This window comes from Lipotes vexillifer, unplaced genomic scaffold, assembly GCF_000442215.2.
Source record: "Lipotes vexillifer unplaced genomic scaffold, Lipotes_vexillifer_v1.1 scaffold2655, whole genome shotgun sequence".
NCBI lineage: Eukaryota > Metazoa > Chordata > Mammalia > Artiodactyla > Lipotidae > Lipotes > Lipotes vexillifer.
Genome location: NW_006779430.1, coordinates 278280 through 296789, shown reverse-complemented (window position 1 = coordinate 296789; position 18510 = coordinate 278280). Strand labels below are relative to the sequence as shown.

General features: G+C 50.7%; 1 protein-coding gene across 1 annotated transcript in view; it reads left to right on the top strand.

Annotated features, from left to right (window-relative positions):
• LOC103074582 (SH3 domain-containing RING finger protein 3-like) overlaps positions 1-18510 on the top strand; it is a 118637-nt gene that overhangs the window by 5676 nt on the left and 94451 nt on the right. Inside the window, exon 3 of the mRNA XM_007452604.1 lies at positions 14200-14295. Coding sequence (XP_007452666.1) covers positions 14200-14295 — 96 coding nt within the window. The remainder of the gene's footprint in view (positions 1-14199; positions 14296-18510) is intronic.

The window sequence follows — 18510 nt, the reverse complement described above, 5'->3', positions numbered from 1 at the left end:
CCCCCCCGCCGCCTTAGGGTTAGGGTGCAGCCCCGTTGCCTGAGCACCTCTTCTTTCTCATCTCTCCCCTCGAGACGCCTCCAGCCTCCGCATCCCCGCACGGCAGCTGAGGGATTCCCTCCACCTGCCTGGAATGCTGGTTCTCACAGCCTCCGTTTTCGTCACCTGAAGTGACCACGTGGTCCGGGCCAGCTTGGTTTTGCCTCCCGGGAATGCTTTGTTGTTTGGATATGTTCCCTTCTGGACTCAGCAAGGGAAGCAGGGGTGTCTAAAGTCCACGGATGGTGCTAACTTACCTTTAAAAAACTTCACTGTGATGGGATTGATGAGGTTTAAAAAGGCTTGAAGCATGTGCATCAAAGCAAGATTTTTACCTTGCTGTCAGCTTTTGAACAGTCCTGTTAAAATTGCATTAATTAAAGTCATTCTAAAACCAAAGTCTTTGTTTAATTGAAGAAGAGAACGAATGATTACTTCTTGTAAAGCAGCTCTCAAAAGCACAGTTTATAACTTCTTAGCAGCCCCACTCGAAAAAGCTGGGCATGTGTGGATGAAAAGACAAAAGGAGACAGTGCAGCGTCCCTGCTCTGTCAGCCGGTGGCTCCCAGCTGTCCGCTGAGGCCCGCGTGCGCAGTGCCTTCCACGTGACGGGGAGGGGCTGCTGGGTGCAGGGACCTTGCACTTGGGATCCCCTGTGTGGCCTCAGCCCTGTGGCCTTAGGAGCCCACGTGTGTCTCATCTCAGAGCCATCTGCACCTGCCCTGCAGCGGAGACTGGAGACCCGCCATCACTACACCGGCCCCTCGGAGAGGACACAGGCCCCGTGGGCGCGCGACAGCCCCCTGCTCGTCCTCATCTCACACCCTCCCACCCGCCCAGCCCTGCACGGCCGGAGGGGTGCTTTGAGTTGGCAAAGCCCTTTTAAAACACCACCGGCTGTCCCGACTTGGGCAGACATCCCTCCTGCTGGTGTCACCACAAGACCCTTCCACGTGATCCTCTTAACACCGCTGAGTGTTTAATCGTCCGCCCCCGACGTGGGGATTCTCTCCTTTGTGAATGAACCTAGCATTGATCCCAAACTATGTTCCTCTGATTGGAGGACAGACGTAGGTGGATAGAAATCAAATGTATTTGAGGTTTGGACTCTAGAGTGAGACAGGGGTTCAGATTGTGACACTTTTACCTTTTTTTTTCTTTTTTTGTGGTACGCGGGCCTCTCACTGTTGTGGCCTCTCCCATTGCGGAGAGCACAGGCTCCGGACATGCAGGCTCAGCGGCCATGGCTCACCGGCCCAGTCGCTCCGCGGCATGTGGGATCTTCCCGGACCGGGCACGCACCCGCGTCCCCTGCATCGGCAGGCGGACCCTCAACCACTGCGCCACCAGGGAAGCCCAACACTTTTACTTTTATGTGGTGATTTGGGGACATTAACTTCACCTCTGAGTCTCTTTTTTGATGATCAAATGGAGTTGATAGGATTCAATGAACAAAGGCATTTAGGGAACCAACCTCAAAATAGGCACTCAACCATTTCTGGCTTCCACCCTCGCTGGCTTCCTGCTTCTGTCAGATGCGCGTCACTTTTTGTGTTGGCCCGGGACGCTCGTGGCGGGGGAGATGGGCCTCCTGCACAAACCCCTGCTGCCTGGAGCTGAGACTTGGCGGACGGGTCACCTGTACCTGTATTGTCCCGGTGGCTGTGTCCTGGAGAGGGTTGCCTGGCGGTGTGGAACCCCTGAGCCCTCCTGTCAAGGCCGCGGTGCCCGTCGTGGGCGGCCCAGACCCACTGCACGTCCTCTGTCCTGAGGGGCAGTTGGGGTGCTCTCCGGGCTGGAAGACTCGGGGACCTAGTGACCAAAGCGGGTGAGCCTGAGGGAGCAGGCGGTGCTGCATTCTGCTCGGGCTCGGTGGCTCCTGGACCCGCCCTCCAGCTGGGCAGCAGCCTGCAGGCTCCTCCATGGAGGCGGCTTTCCTAAGGGGACAGACCCCCCCAGAGGCTCAGAGCAGGTTGGGCTCTGAAGACTGTCCCTTCTCTGGGCGTCAGGCGGGGTTGGAGGAGCCCTCCCAGCCCCGAGCAGCGTCTGGAGCTAAGCTGCGGTGCGCAAGCCAGGAAAGAGGGGACAGCCCAGCAGCCGGTCCCTTCAGAGCCTCCCCTGGGACCCCGGAGCCATCGGGGAGAGTCTTGTGCTGTGTCTGCAGCAGAAGGTACAGGGAGTTTGTGAGCTCTTTCCTTTGGGATTTTCCCTTTTCTCTGGGACCAGAGTGACTGGCGCTCTGTCTGCGGCTGACAGTGAGGGACTGTCAGGGATGGGGCAGCACGAGGTGGCTGCGGCCGTGGCCCGGCCGAGCGGGCGTCCGCGCTGAGTGGACAGGCCGCGTGGCCACGATTCTGAAGGGCCATCCTGGTGTCTGCCCCTCGGTGCCTCTTGGAAACCACTTGGTTGCAGTAAGAGGAGCGGAGGCGCAGGGAGGCCCCCGGGAAGGCGGGCAGGCCCGTGTCCGGGTGCCATCCGTGTGATCTGCCCCACGGCGCGTTCAGGAAACTGTCAGGCCTCAGAGGCTGCTTCACTCGGAGCTGCTGCGGGAACTCTCCGGGTACTCTGGCCCGGGCCTTCGGAGTGCGAGACATACCTTTGACGTGGTGTTGAGGACAGTGCACTCCGCCAGACACGCTTTGGTGTCTGGGGACTTCTCAGGGGACAGAGAGACTCCAGCCCCCTGGCAGGTCAGGGAGGGAAAGCCTCAGGCCTGGGCTTTCTAACAGCCCCGTCTGTTTGCAGCTCGGCTTTCCCCCCGGTAGGAATCACATATGAACGCCACCGGGGGAGTTTGGTGAGCTAATCAGAAATGCAGTTAAGGCCCCTTTAGGTGGTGCCCGACTCCTTTGCAAGTGCGTTGCCCACTGAGCCTGGGCGGGAAGGCGGTCCACTCCTCCCATAACCACGCTGTGTTCAGGGTCGCGTGGGACCGACTCAAGGCCACCCGCTTCCAAGGGAGCTCTGCCGCTGGGCCCTGGCCTTCGGTGTCCCTCAGAGCTCGGACACGGGGGGCGGTGGGGAGGCGGCACAGGGAAGGCGCCGACCCGCGAGAGGAGCGCTTGCGGAGGAGCCTGTAGGTGCAGTTGTCGTGTGTCTGAAAGTGAAACGATGTCGTGGGAGGAGCTTTTGTCCAGAAAATCCTCGATGCTGCCAGACTGGCCCAGACCTTGTCTGCCCCGCCGCCATCCCTCGGGGCGTTGTGGTGTCCGGAAGACGCCCTTTGCTCCTCCGCGCTGGGCAGCGCTGGGGACCCGGGACGCAGGCCAGCCTGCCCACTGTCCGTCCACAGCCTCGCTGGCCCTCAGCCAGGCCCCGTCACGCTCCACGTCTCTGGCTGCTTCCCTCCTGAAACAGGAGAGTTGAGCACGAGGCAGAGACGGCACGGCACGGCGGCAGATCCCGCAACGCCAACTCCACGGCCCGGCCTGGAAGGGTGTGCGGGCCTGGATGGCGACGGCCCTGCGCAGAGCTCCCCGCTCGTCTGTCCACTCAGCTGGCGGCGTGCCAGGCCGCCCCTCTTGAGCGTGGCACGCGGGCGCCGTGCGGCTCGGGCCCGCCCTGTCGCATGCAGTTAGGGTTTGGGGGAGGGGTGTTTCTCCGCATTCCCAAGAGGCCGCAGAGCAGGTGCCTCCCCTGTCCTCGTCCTCGTGAAAGCACCGGCCCCGGGGTTGTGAAATACGACCGCATGTCCGAGGCCTGACGGGGATCCAGGCATCGCTCTCCCGGTCACTTGTGGATGGCAGGAGAAGGTGTTGACTCCAGGACCACGGCATTTGGTGCTGGTGGCTCTGCGGTGCTGCCCGGCGCTCAGCGCTCCCCCCGCCACCCCGAGGTTGTGTCCCTGGCGAGAGCTGGGTTAGTGGCAGAGCAGAGCGGTGGGAACCCGTCCTCCGCGACCTCGGGAAGTTAGTCACTTACTGGTGTTCTGGGTGTGGCTGCCCCCTGCACAGCCCGGCCCGCCCCCCCCCCCCCAAAACTGCATATGCTGAAGAGGAGCGTCTGGTCCTGCCGCATCCTCGGGTCCAGGCCCGGATTTGCGTCTGCTCGTGTCCCGGCCTCACCGGAGCAGTTTGATGTGACTGGATTCGGGACCCACGTGCCACACTGTGCTGGGATTTTGCTGTACTTGCCTTGCGAGTGGGTGCTGAGCTTTCCGTGGTGAGGGATGCTTTCCTCCTGGTGCTGGACACCTAGGGGATGCCCGGGGGTTGCTGCTGAGCTGGGCGAGGCGTAGCTTGGCCCCTCGTGGCCCTCGGGTGACGACAAGCTCCCCGGCCTAAGAGGCGGGGCTCCTTTGGGGGCAGCTGTCCCTTACTTGGAGCTGTGTCTGCTTCTCAGTCACCGGAACCTCCTGGGTGGCCCGCAGTGAGCCGGGATCTTCAGTGCAGTGGTGAAGGCGCGGCCCCTCCTGGCCTCCTCGGCCGCAGGCTTGGTGCCCACTTCTCTGGTGTGCTGTGATTCACACTCTGCACCTCGTGTCGGCTCTCTCAGGATGTGACGTCCCTTTAGAGGTGCATCAGGGCCACAGGCAGGATTCAGGGCGTGCCGTGGCTTGTCCACACCGGAAATACTGTGACCTTAAAACAAGCTTTTTATCTAAGTATAGCGTAATGTACCGACAAGTGTATTAATCAAAATTATGCAGCTTGGTGGTTGGAAGGAATATGTCCTATAATCACTACCCAGTGGGGAAATGGTGGGGTGCCAGCACCCCAGCTTCCCTCCGTGTCTTCTGACACCATAGACGAGCACGTCTGTCTTGAACTTCCAATAAACGGATCGTGCAGAACCTACTCACGTGTCCAACTTTGTTTCCTCTCGACGTTACGTGTGTGAACTGCACCTGTATTTTGTGAGTACTATAGTCTGTTCACGTTCATCAGTCTGGGGTACTTTTAGCTATTTTTTTAAAATAGACTTCGTTTGTAGAGCAGTTTGGGGTTCATGCCTGAATTGAGCAGAAGGTACAAGATTTCCCGATACCCGCGCCCCCACCCCCGGCACATGCACAGCTGCCCTGTTGTCCCCATCCCCCCCCCAGATGGGAAATTTGTTACAACTGATGAACCCACATTGACACTTTGCATTCCCCAAAGCACATAGTTTACATTACTGTTCACCCTTGGGGTTACGTATCCTATGGGTTTGGGCAAATGTGTAATGACACGTATGCACGTGTGTAGTATACAGAGCAGTTTCACCGCCCTAAAATCCTTTGTGCTCCACCTGTTCCGCCCTCCCTCCCCACAACTCCTGGCAACCACTGTTCCTTTTACTGTCTCCACAGTTTTGCCTTTTCCAGAATGTCATATAGTTGGAATCGCACAATCTATATAGCCTTTTCAGACTGGCTTCTTTCACTTAGTCATATGCATTTAAGGTTCCTCCCTGGCTTTTCATGGCTTGATAGCTCATTTCTTTTTAGCACCGAATAATATTCCGTTGTCTGGATAGACCACAGTTTATCTGGTCTATCCGTTAACCTGCTAAAGGACATCTTGTTGCTTCCAAGTTTAGTTGCTATGAACATCCATGTGCAGGTTTTTTGTGTGGATGTAAGTTTTTAACTCCATCGGGTAAATGCCAAGGAGTGTGATTGCTGGATTGTATGGGAAGAGTGTGTTCAGTTTTGTAAGAAACCACCAAACTGTTTTCCAAAGTGGCTGTACTGTTCTGCATTCCCGCCAGCGGTGATGAGGGTTCCTGTTGCTTCACATCCTCACCAGCGTTTGGTGCTGTCATTGTTCTGCGTTTTGACCGTTCTAATAGAATGTAGTGTTATCTCGTTGTTTTAATTTGTATCTCCCTGATGACATACGACGTAGAGCATCATTTCATGTGCTTATTGCCAGCTGTATGTCTTCTTTAGTGAGGTGTATGTTAAGGTATTTGGCCCATTTTTAAATCGAATTATTTGTTTTCTTATTGTTGAGTTTTATGAGGTCTTTGTATATTTTGAATAATAGTCCTTTATCAGATATGTCTTTTGCAGATATTTTCACGAGTCTGTGGCTTGTCCTTTTATTCTCTTGACAGCGTCTTTCACAGAGCAGAAATTTTTAATTTTAATGAAGTCCAGCTTATCAATTCTTTCTTTCATGGACCAGTCTTTGATGTTGCATCCAAAAGTCATCACTAAACCCAAGGTCATCTGGATTTTCTCCTATGCTATCTTCTAAGAGTTGTATAGTTTTGCATTTTACATTTAGATCTATGACTCATGTTGATTTAATTTTTGTGAAGGGTGTAAGGTGTGTGTCTAGATTCATTCTTTTTACATGTGGATGTCCAGTTGTTCTGGCACCATTTGTTGACGAGACTGTCTTTGCTCCATTGTAGTGCTTTTCCTCCTTCGCCAAAGATCAGTTGACTACGTTTATGTGGGTCTATTTCTGGGCTCTCTGTTATGTTCCATTGATCTGTTTTTATATCCTATCACTGTCCTCAGTACTGTAGCTTTATAGTAAGTCTTGAAGTCGGATAGTGTCAGTCTCTATTCTTTTCTGTCAGTGTTGAGCTGGCTATTCTGGGTCTTTTGCGTCTCCCTATAAAGTTTAGAATCAGTTTGTCAACATCCACAAAAAAGCTTGCTGAGATTTTTATCGGGATTGCATTGAATCCAGAAGTTGAGAAGAACATCGTGACAGTATCGGGTCTCGCTACCCGTGTACGTAGGACATCTCTCTACTGGGTTCGTCTTTGACTTTCTTCACCAGAGTTTTGTAATATTCCTCATGTAGCTCCTGTACTTATTTTGTTAGATGTATACCTAAGTGTTTCATTTTTTTTACATGCTAATGTAAGCAGTATTATACTTTTTTAATGTCAAATTCCACTTGTTCATTGCTAGTACGTAGGAAAATATCTAACTTTGATACATTAATCTTATATTCTGAAACCTTGCCTATAATTGCTCATTGGTTGTAGTTTTTTGTTGATTCTTTCACATTTTCTACATAGACAGTCATGTAATCTGCAAACAAAGACAGTTTTCTTTCTTTCTTCCCAATCTTTTGTTTCCGTTTGTTGTTGTAATTGCATTAGCTAGGACCTTGACTGTGACTTTGAAAGGCTGTGGTTAGAGGGGAACATTCTTGCTTGTTCCTGATCTTAGGAGAAGCTTCTCGTTTCTCACCACTAAGTATGATGTTTAGCTGAAGGGTTTTGTGAACGTTCTTTTCAAGTGGAGGAAGCGTCACTCTATTTCTAGCTTTACTGAGAGGTTTTTTTTTTTTTTTTTTTTTTTTTTTATGTCCAGTTGTTCTGGCACCATTTGTTGACGAGACTGTCTTTGCTCCATTGTAGTGCTTTTCCTCCTTCGCCAAAGATCAGTTGACTACGTTTATGTGGGTCTATTTCTGGGCTCTCTGTTATGTTCCATTGATCTGTTTTTATATCCTATCACTGTCCTCAGTACTGTAGCTTTATAGTAAGTCTTGAAGTCGGATAGTGTCAGTCTCTATTCTTTTCTGTCAGTGTTGAGCTGGCTATTCTGGGTCTTTTGCGTCTCCCTATAAAGTTTAGAATCAGTTTGTCAACATCCACAAAAAAGCTTGCTGAGATTTTTATCGGGATTGCATTGAATCCAGAAGTTGAGAAGAACATCGTGACAGTATCGGGTCTCGCTACCCGTGTACGTAGGACATCTCTCTACTGGGTTCGTCTTTGACTTTCTTCACCAGAGTTTTGTAATATTCCTCATGTAGCTCCTGTACTTATTTTGTTAGATGTATACCTAAGTGTTTCATTTTTTTTACATGCTAATGTAAGCAGTATTATACTTTTTTAATGTCAAATTCCACTTGTTCATTGCTAGTACGTAGGAAAATATCTAACTTTGATACATTAATCTTATATTCTGAAACCTTGCCTATAATTGCTCATTGGTTGTAGTTTTTTGTTGATTCTTTCACATTTTCTACATAGACAGTCATGTAATCTGCAAACAAAGACAGTTTTCTTTCTTTCTTCCCAATCTTTTGTTTCCGTTTGTTGTTGTAATTGCATTAGCTAGGACCTTGACTGTGACTTTGAAAGGCTGTGGTTAGAGGGGAACATTCTTGCTTGTTCCTGATCTTAGGAGAAGCTTCTCGTTTCTCACCACTAAGTATGATGTTTAGCTGAAGGGTTTTGTGAACGTTCTTTTCAAGTGGAGGAAGCGTCACTCTATTTCTAGCTTTACTGGGAGGTTTTTTTTTTTTTTTTTTTTTTTTTTTTATCATGAATTGTTTGATTTTGTCAGATGCTTTTTCTGCATCTCTTAATGTGAGGATGTGATTTTTCTTCTTTAGCCTGTTGATGGTGATGGATTACAGTAATTGATTTTTGAATGTTAAACCAGCCTTGCATATCTGGGATAAATCTTAGTTGGTCATGCTGTATAGTTCTTTTTATACTTTGTTGGATTCAACTTGCTAATATTTTATTGAGGATTTTTGCAACTATGTTCATGGGAGACATTTTAGTTTTCTTCGCCTACTGTGTCTTTGTCTAGTTTGTATTAGTATAATTCTGGCCTCACAGAATGAGATAGAAAGTAGCCCTCCTGCTTCTGTCTTCTGAAAGAAATTGTTAGAGAGTTTGGCATAATTTCTTCCTTAAATGTTGGTAGAATTCAGAACGCATCTGGGTCTGGTGCTTTCTGTTTTGGAAGTTTATTAATTATTGATTCAATTTCTTTAACAGATATAGGCCTACTTAAATTGTCTATTTCTTCTTGTATGAGTTTTGGCAGATTGCGTCTTTAAAGAAATTGGGCCATTTTGTTTATTAAATTTGTGGGCATAGAATTGTTCATAATATTTCTTTATTATCCTTTTAATGCCCATGAGATCTGTGGTAATGTCCCCTCTTTCATTACTCATATTAGTAATTTGTGTTGCCTCTCTTTTTTTCTTGGTTATCCTGGTTAGAAGCTAATTGAATTTATTGATCTTTGGAAATAAGCAGCTCTTTGTTGATTTTTTTTCTGTTGATTTCATGTTTTCAACTTCACCGATTTCTGCTCTACTTTCTATTTCTTCTTTTCTTCCGCTTGCTCTTCTCTTTTAGTTTCCTGTGGTGGAAGCTTGGTTTATTGATTTTAGATCTTTCTTCTTGCCTGATATATATGCATTCAGTGTTATAAATTTACCTTTAAGCACTACTTTTACTGCAGCCCATAAATTTTGACAAATTGTGTTTTTGTTTTCATTTGTTTTAAAATATTTTAAGATTTCTCTCGATGTTTCTTCTTTGAACCAAATGTTGTTAGAGTTGTGTTAATTCCAAGTATTTTGGGATTTTCCAGTTATCCTTCTGATATTGATTTCTAGTTAATTCCCTTGTGCTCTGAGAGCAGACATTGTATGGTTTCTGTTCTTTTAGCATTGTTAAGGTGTGTTTTATGGCCCGAAATGTGATCTGTCTTGGTGAATGTTTCATGTGACCTCAAAGAAAATGTGTATTTTGCCGTTGCTGGATGCAGTAGTCTGTAGATGCAATTATGTCCAGTTGATTGAAGGTGGTGCTGAGTTCAGCTTGGGCCTTGCTGATTTTCTGCCTGCTGGGTCATTCATTCCTGATAGTGGGGCATTGAAGTCGCCAGTCTGTAACAGTGGATTCATCTGTTTCTCCTTGTAGCGCTATCAGTTTTTGCTTCACGTGTTTTGACGCTCTGTTGTTAGGTGCATGCATGTTAAGGATTGTTGTCTTCCTGGAGAATTGACACCTTTATCATTATATAATGCCCCTTTTTATCCCTGATAACTTTCCTTGCTTTGAAGTTTGCTTTTCCTGAAATTAGTATAGCTACTCCTGCTTTCTTTTGATTAGTGTTAGCATGGTATATCTTTCCTTATATATATATCTTTATATTTAAAATGGGTTTCCGGTACATAACATATAGTAGGGTCTTGTTTTTTTGATCTACCCTGACAATCTCTGTCTTTCAGTTTGTACATTTAGACTATTGCTATTCAAAGTGATTATTGATATTGTTGAATTAATATTTACCACATTTGTTTTCTTTGATTTTTGTTCCTGTTTCTGTTTTCCATCCTTTTTTTAACCTTTTGCAGTTTTAACTAAGCAATTTAAATGATTTCATTTTCTCTCCTGTCTTAGCATATCGGTTGTACCTTTAAAAAAACTTTTTTTGTGGTTGCCCTAGAGATTGCAATATGCATTTACAACTAATCCAGGTCCACACTCAGATAAAACTACTGTTTCACAGGTAGTGCAGGTACCTTATAATCACAAAATAATCCTAATTCCTTCCTCCTGTCCTTTTTGTCATTGCTGTTATCCATTTAACTTATATATAAACATACATAAGTGTATATATATATATATATATATATATATATATATGCACACACACTAAATATTATATATATATGATATACATATATATATGGTATGTACATAAGCATATGTAATTATATACCTTGTTGCTATTATTATTTTGAACAAACTGTTTTTTAAATTTTTCCTTTACTTATTCCTTCTCCAGTGTTCTTTCTTTATGTAGAATCAAGGTTTTGACCTATGTAACTTTTCTTCTCTCTAAAGAACTTCTTTTAACATTTCTTGCAAGGCAGGTCTACTGGCAACAAATTCCCTCAATTTTTGTTTGTCTCAGAAAGTCTTTATTTCTTTCTCACTATTGAAGGGTTATTTTTCAGGGTAGAGAATTCTCAGTCATTATTGTGTCAAGTATTTCTTTTGATCCTTTCTTTCTTTCTTCTCCTTCCTATATTCCTGTTACGTGTATATTACACCTCTTGTAGTTATCCTGCAGGTTCTGGATATTCTGTTCTGTTTTGGGTTTTTGTTTATTTTCTTTTTCAGTCTTTGTTCTCTTTGCTTTGCGGTTTTGGAAGTTTCTGTTGAGACATCCTTAAACTCAGAGATTCTTTCTTCAGCTGTTAAATCTACTAATAAGCTTATAAAAGGCATTCTTTATTTCTGTTACAGTGTGTTGATCTCCAGCATTTTCTTTTTGGTTCTTTCTTGGACTTAGCATCTCTCAGTTTGCATTGCCTACCTGTTCTTGCAAGCTGTCTACTTGAATGTATTAGAGCCCTTAGCATAGTTGCTTTAAATTCCCTGTCTGCTAATTCCAACACTCCTGCCATATCTGAGTCTGGCTCTTGCTTGCTCTGTCTCTTCAGACTGTTTTTTGCCTTTTAGGATGTCTAGTAATTTTTTTTTTTTTTCCTTTTTGATATTTGGACATAAAATGTACCAGGTAAAAGGTACTGCTGTAAATAGGCCTTTAGTGACGTGGTAGTGAGGTGTGGGGGAGGGGAAATGTTCTGTAGCCTCTCATCCTGTTATTAGAGCCCCGTCAGGTAAGGAGTTGTACCTACAGGCTGTGAGCTCTACCTGTGCGTCTCCACTTTCCCCTCCTCCTTAGGGAGGACAGGCTGGCTGGAGTGGGCTGCAGTTGGTTATGGTATTGGTTGATGTACCATAATTTATCTAACCAACCGTCTCTGGCTGTGCACTTGTCTCTAGTTTTTCTCTAGTTGAAGAAACACTGTAATGAACCTACTCGGAGCTGAATCTTCTTGCATGTCTGTGGTCTTCTTGAAAGAGTCTCTAGAAGTGTTTTTGTCAGATTAGTGGATACGCAGCTTCTTGTGTTTGATAGGACTTTGCCACACCACCGCCGTAAACGTGTATCCCCACCAGAAACCATACAGTGCTTGTAGCCATCGTGCTGAACACACTGAGCCGGCTTATGTTCATCGCTGCTAATCTGATAAGACACCAAAGAACAAAGAAGGGAGAAGGAATTTTCCTGTCTAAAATTGTACTTTTTTTGAGTATTAGTCACGTATCACATTTTTAAATGTATTTAACAGCAGTTTGCTTTTCTTCCTTTTTTGTGAGTTGCCTGATTTTTGCCCCTGGCCTGTTTTTCTTTTAAAGTATGTGTCTCTCTTTCCTGCTGTGTCTCTTACGTCCTTATGTAGCCAGGATATTAGGTCTTAGTCTCCAGTTTGTCCTGCAAGTATTTTTCTAGAGTATTTCCCTTTTTGTTTTGTTCTTGCTGTTCTTAATGTAGAGAATTTCATTTTTCTGTAACCAAATCTTCGTTATTTGCTTCTTAAGACCATTCCCCACCTCAAGATTAAACATCTATTCACATTTTCTTCTTGGTTATTCAAGGTTTTTTCCTAACATTTAAATCTTTAATACTTAGGGAATTAATTTCGGCGTATACAGTGAATTAGAGAATTAAACTTTGTTTTTTTAATGATTAGCCAACTTTAATCACATTTTCTAACTGGTTATTACTGGTAGAAGGGAAACCCAATGATTTTCATGCATTTATTCTAAAATTATCAGCCTTTCTCAAATTCTTACTTATTCTAATTTCTAACTAGTACTCTTTTTCTAGGTAGAAACTCATATGATTTTTCTTCCCAATATTTATACTTCCTATTTTTTTTCCTTTTATTTCTGTGGCTCTAATATCTAGACCAGTCTCAAATAACCGTGTAGATATTATGGTATTTTATATTTTACCAAAATTAATCTGGTATTTTTTCCTTTTAATTTTTAATTTTACAAAATTAAGTGTCTTTTATTTTGCTCTTGCAAAAGCTCTGGCTTGTAGGAAGCCTTCAGTTACCTTTTCCTTTGCACCGTTGATGAGGTCTTGGGGGCCGCCCTTTGGCAGAGTCTGAGTGGAGTTTATTACGGGTACAGGGCTCTCCTGGTCATGAACTTTATGTGAGATAAGCGAGGTGCCCTCTCTGCTCATCCCTTCTCAAGCCAGTCGGCCACTTTGGCCCTAATGCTTATCAGGAAAGCCTGCCGCCTTGATGGCCGAGCACTGACTACAAGGAAACCCTTGTCGGTGTCACCCTGCCGTGGATAACCAGCCACCCCGAAACGTGGGAAAGCCTGAGATTCCCTCAGTGTCTGTTGCGTTTTCTGGACTGTATCAATTGGGAAAAGAAATATTTTGAAGTGACACAGCCCTTGTTATTTGGTACTTGTTTAAGCTGGAAAATTGGGGTTAGGACCTGGAGAAGGAGGGGTGCGGTTGCCCCTGTGCTGTCCCCTAAACCCCTAGGAGAGGGCAGGTTTGGAAGGGAGCATGGGGACCTGCCACTGCAGACTCCCGGTCTTGCCTTTCCCGCCCCGTGTCCTCTGGGAGGCACGTCCAGCACCCATCACCTCGTCCCACCTCGCCCCAGATAAACTCCCCAAACCGTGCGGCCCCTCCGTTCACGGGGAAGCAGCTTCTCCGGTGATGCCAGGAAGCCCACTGGCCGGGAGCCCCTCTGACCCCAGGGGCCCACACCCCACATCACTGCTTCACACGAAGGGGTCGAAGGCCCCTTGGTAAGGCAGGCGGTGCTTTCAGACCCAGCCGGGCCCACAAGGCTGCTCTGGCTGTCAGCTCCTGAGCGCCAGGCAGGCCTCCGGTGTCCACGCAGGTCCCGGGGGACAAAGGCAGGCGGTTTGGATGTGGAGGGCGGTTGGGCAGACAGCCCGTGGACAGTCCCACTGCACCCCGTGTGGCACCAGCACGGCCCCCCGACGCTTGCTGCTGCCCGCTCGTCCCCTCGCTCCTCGTCCTGTCCCCCGCCCTTGTCGTCTGTCCCCGCGGCTCGTGGTGCCTCCGGGGGCACCGGGCGAGTCCTCCCTCACCGCACGCCTGTGTCCCTGCTTCGCGCCCCTCCTTCCTCCTGCGTCTGCCCACCTTCTGCCTGTGTCCCTGCTGCTGCCTAGCACGACAAGGATTTAACAGGGTTATTCAGAGCTTCCACGACTCTAAATAAATGGAGTGGGATTGGGTCATCTTTTGTGCTGTGGTGGAGGCAGGAGCATAGAAAGTTTTATACTTTGTTGAATTTATATTTGTTGAGAACCATTTTATTTGTAAGCAAATATTAGGAACATGAATTTTAAAGTGCTCACTAGATTGTAAATTGCCACACACTTCCAGTGGAGGCTCTTTGCCGCTAAAATCAATACGGGAGAGGAAGAGAGATCCTGGGTGAAGACGTGGGGAGGGATGGTTTTCACATCCGATCTCAGAATGAGTCATCACTTAGAGTCTCTCCTTAGCTGCAGTGACACTAACCGGTCTCTTGGTTCTGTTTTTGTATCTGTTTTGTATGTGTCCCTGTGCTTGCCTACACGGGGTGATTCCAGGATGAAGTCCTGACTGTAATCAGAAGAGTGGACGACAACTGGGCGGAGGGAATGCTGGGAGACAAGATCGGGATCTTCCCCCTGCTGTACGTGGAGGTGAGGCCGCGCTCGCACACTCACCCCTCCTGCGCAGGGAGGTGAGGCCAGGCTCCCAGACCCACCCCTCCTGCACGTGGAGGTGAGGCCAGGCTCCCAGACCCACCCCTCCTGCACAGGGAGGTGAGGCCAGGATCCCAGACTCATCCCTCCTGCACAGGGAGGTGAGGCCAGGACCCCAGACTCATCCCTCCTGTACAGGGAGGTGAGGCCAGGATCCCAGACCCACCCCTCCTGCACGTGGAGGTGAGGCCAGGCTCCCAGGCCCACCCCTCCTGCACGTGGAGGTGAGGCCAGGCTCCCAGACCCACCCCTCCTGCACAGGGAGGTGAGGCCAGGATCCCAGACCCATCCCTCCTGCACGGGGAGGTGAGGCCAGGCTCCCAGGCCCACCCCTCCTGCACGTGGAGGTGAGGCCAGGCTCCCAGGCCCACGCCCTCTCTTGCCCTTTGTTGTTTGCTTCACCAGACCAGAGATGACCTCTCCTCAGGGGACGAAGGTTACCCCACAGTAATCAGAGTTCAGATGGGGATGACATGTGGGTTTTATTCAACCCTGAGGCTGTGAGAAGTGCCTCCGCCTCTTGGGAGTGGTCCTTCCCAGCCCATCATCTTGCCACGTGGGAAATGAGGCAGGGCTCCCGTGCGGACCTTCCCCGGCCCCACTTCTCCGAGACCCTCCAGGTTCTGCTGGGCTTGCCCGCAGCACCCCGGGGAGAAGAGCTCACCGCAGGAAGCAGCTTTCCCGGGGACACTGCCAACAACTGAAGGGAACATTGAGGCTCCCCGGACTTGGGGTTTGGGGCGGCTCATCAGCTCCAACCCTGGAGTGGAGCGTGCTCGGGCTCGTTTGAGGCTGGTTGGCTTCCTGCCTTTTTTCTGTGACCGAGATGCTCTGGGTTTCCAGTGAATAAGTTATGGGCGGTGGCCAAGCGAGAAGCGTTCAGAGCCTTTGACCTTTCAGCCCCTGGTTGCCATGGGCTGTGTGTGTGTTTGCTGTTTGTCAGCACACGTCTGCATGCGCACGTCCCCAGGCTGACCCCACGCTGCGCCTGTGCGCACTGCATCACCCCCGGGAGTCGTTTCAGCCAGTGCTTACGGGGCGTGGGCCCCGGACCCTCCTGAGGAGTCCTCGTCCGGCCTCTCGCACCCCTTGTGTGCAGGGCTGCCCCCCACTCCGCGGGGGCCCAGAGCCGGGTGCGATCCCAGGCCGATGGCTCTCAGCTGGGCCCTACTCCCTCCCCCCAGCGTCCTCGCTCAGAGCCTGTGCTCCCCCAGCCCAGGGCGGGCCACACACGATGCAGGGGACATGGCCAGCTTTGCCCCTGCTGAGCCCTGTGGGCCAGTGGATTCCGGTACCTGCCAGATGAAGGCTGCTGGCTGGGGTGGGTGGCCCAGGCTCTCTGCGCTTATTAGCCTCTGCTTTTCCAGCCTCATCTCCGGCCCTTTCCTCTCCTTCCCCTACATGTCCTGAACCCGCGGTTCTTACATGTACTCTGAAGCAGCAACTCCCCGCGTGACTTTCAGACCCTCCCCAACAGTAAGTCCGCACACACACTCCCCTCTCTGGTACACTTGCGAGGGGCGCATTCATGCACACACGTGCACACACACGCTCTGCTCTCTGCCTCCCACCCCCAGCAAGGACCACAGCCCACAGCACCTCCGGCCTCACTTGTGCATTTGCTCCAACTCTGGGAGGCAGTCTCTGCATCTGCTGCTTCAGACCCAAGAACTCGACGCGTGAAACCCCCACAGTGCTGTCCACATGTGGAGAGTCTGTCCCCCCGGCATCTTTGGCCAGTGGAACCTCTTCCAAGGCAGACTCTCATGGAGCCACTCACAGAAAGATCCCAGGGACCTGTGACAATGCCCCAAAACGGAGTCAGCTCAGACGAGTCACAGAGCTGGGACATCTGCCCAAGGTGGGCCAGAGAAGGTGAAAGGACAGACGTTTAAAAGCATGGATGCAGCTCACGGACACATTTTTTAAAGAAACCAGGTGGAAAAGAGACTGCACTGAAGACTTTCCCTTTTAGGAAGTTCAGGATTAGCAGAACTCCCCCCTCACCCGCGGCTGATGGAAGGGGGTGCCCTGGGGAGACCGAGCAGAGAAGCGAGAGGGAGGCCCCCGGCTGTGGAGAGGCTTCGAGGCTTGATCTGGGAGGTGCTGGTGCGGTGGTGCAGCTGTGAAGTGGTGTAGGTAACATTTTTGCACTTCTCTTTAAAATGCAGTTTCAGAAGCTAAGAAAGAATTTTGTAGGGAACCTGAGGCAGGTAATGGTGCCCCTGCGGGAGGCCGAGCCCGGCGCACTGGCACCCCTGCTCTGGAAGGGGCTCGGGCATCACCCCAGAGGCCGAGAGTGTGGGCTCGGGGCTGGAAACCAGTCAGCAGGGCCTCCTGAGGCTCTCGTGGCTCAGACACTTAGCCAACGGGGAGTCAGTGCCCTTGGGGCTCGACTGCTGGACCCTGGAGGCGGTCCTTCAGAGCAAGGGCGTAGGGGCTCCTGTGTGCCCACCGCCCTCCCAGGTGCTCTGCTCTGAGCACAGCCTCCTGCCCCCCCAGGTCCCCTGAGCCGGGGGCTGGGCTCTCCTCCAGGGGCCGAGGCAGAGCAGGGCCCTCGCTCCTGTCCCGCGCCTCCCCGGGCACAGCGCCGGGCCCGGCACCATTGCCGCAGGGGCAACAGCCACAGACCCCAGGACCTCAGCAGGCACCGAAGGAGGCCCTGGCCAGGTGTCTCCCGAGGCTGATTCGCTGTTTATGTACCCACTCCCTTTCGAAGCGTTGAGCTGACGCTTACTCTCACGCGGCCTCGAGGGCATCGCGTGTGGGTGATAGAGTTCAGACCGTCTTCCTCTGGGCGATGTGCAGGCATCTGAGGCCACAGGGTGGATCTGGGGTCTTTGCAGGTTGGGGCCTGGGCCGGGAGGGAGCGGGGCCTGTGTCGGCGAATGGCAGTTTGGGGTGGCGCTCATCCCCCTGGGTGTTACCCTGTCTTAAATCACGCCCTCACAGGACTGAATTACAGGGAGCCCTCTCCAGCCCTGCAGCTGTGGTTTGAAGGGCGTGAGGGGAGGCTGCTGGGGCCCTGCGTGCCGTCCAGCCGTGACACCTGCCCGAGGAGGACCTTTCTGGAGTGACCTTTGCTCTGGGGACGCGGCACCCGCTCCCATCCCAGGCAGGCTCTTTCCTGGGGCTCGCTGAGTGGGCTGTTAAACCTCTCGGAGCGGGCCTGGCCTCGTGCTGTTTTCTGAGTGGGTATCCAGTCTCCAGAAGCATCCGTATGTCTGATGCAGTGTAGAGGCCCTCCTCTCACCCACACTCTCCTCAGCTGCTGGCTGCATCCACAGCGGGGCCTGGGCCGCTGGTTCTGCGAGAGGGGCACTCGTCTGTCGGCACGACCCTGGCCTAGACCCTTCCTCGCTGCCTTCCCAGCTCCTCCTCCTGCGTTCTGGAACCCACCTCCTGTCCTTCATCCCCCTTGGTTCCAAGGACAGGCACCGTCCAGCAGCCATCTCTACAGTGGGACCAAGGCATAGCCCACGGACGCCTGCCGGCTCGTTGGGTGTCGCTCAGGACAGAGCAGAGTGGGCCACGTCACTCCTGTCCTCGGAGGACAAGCCCCACACGTGGCAGGGCCTCCCTTCCGTGCTCTGGGCCTCGAGGGCCTGGGGTCAGGCGCCAGCCCCCAGGGCCCCGTGCGTGGAGCTTCACTGCTCGTCAGCCGAACGGGAGGATGACCTGTCCCCCAAACACGCAAGACGCCGTGCAAAAGAGGGCAGATGAGGAAAGGAAGCACCCAGCTGCCTGGGAAACGTCTGAGTGGGCGTCAGCTGGATCGGAGGCGCAGGTGCAGGATGGGGACACTGGGCCGGAGCCTTTGGCACGTGGGTGGGATCTGCCTCCCAAGGGTAGACGGGACAACTGCAGGAATGGGTGCAGGTTGGGGGTCCTCAGACCCTGTCCTGGTGTCTCTAAATTAGAGTAATTCCTACCCAAACACCTGCTCCCTGACACGCGTGTGTCCTTACTGTAATGGAAGCTCTGTTTCTCTCATCTGCCCTGTGCCGCCTCCTTTCCTCAGCCCGGGCTCCGCTGCCTCGAGAGTGTAGTGCCTCGAGCCCCCATGTCCCTGTCCCTGCACTGAGACCGCAGCTACCCAGGCCTCCCCACTCCCCTCCAGGCTCGGGGTCTCTGTGCCGGGACCCTGCATTC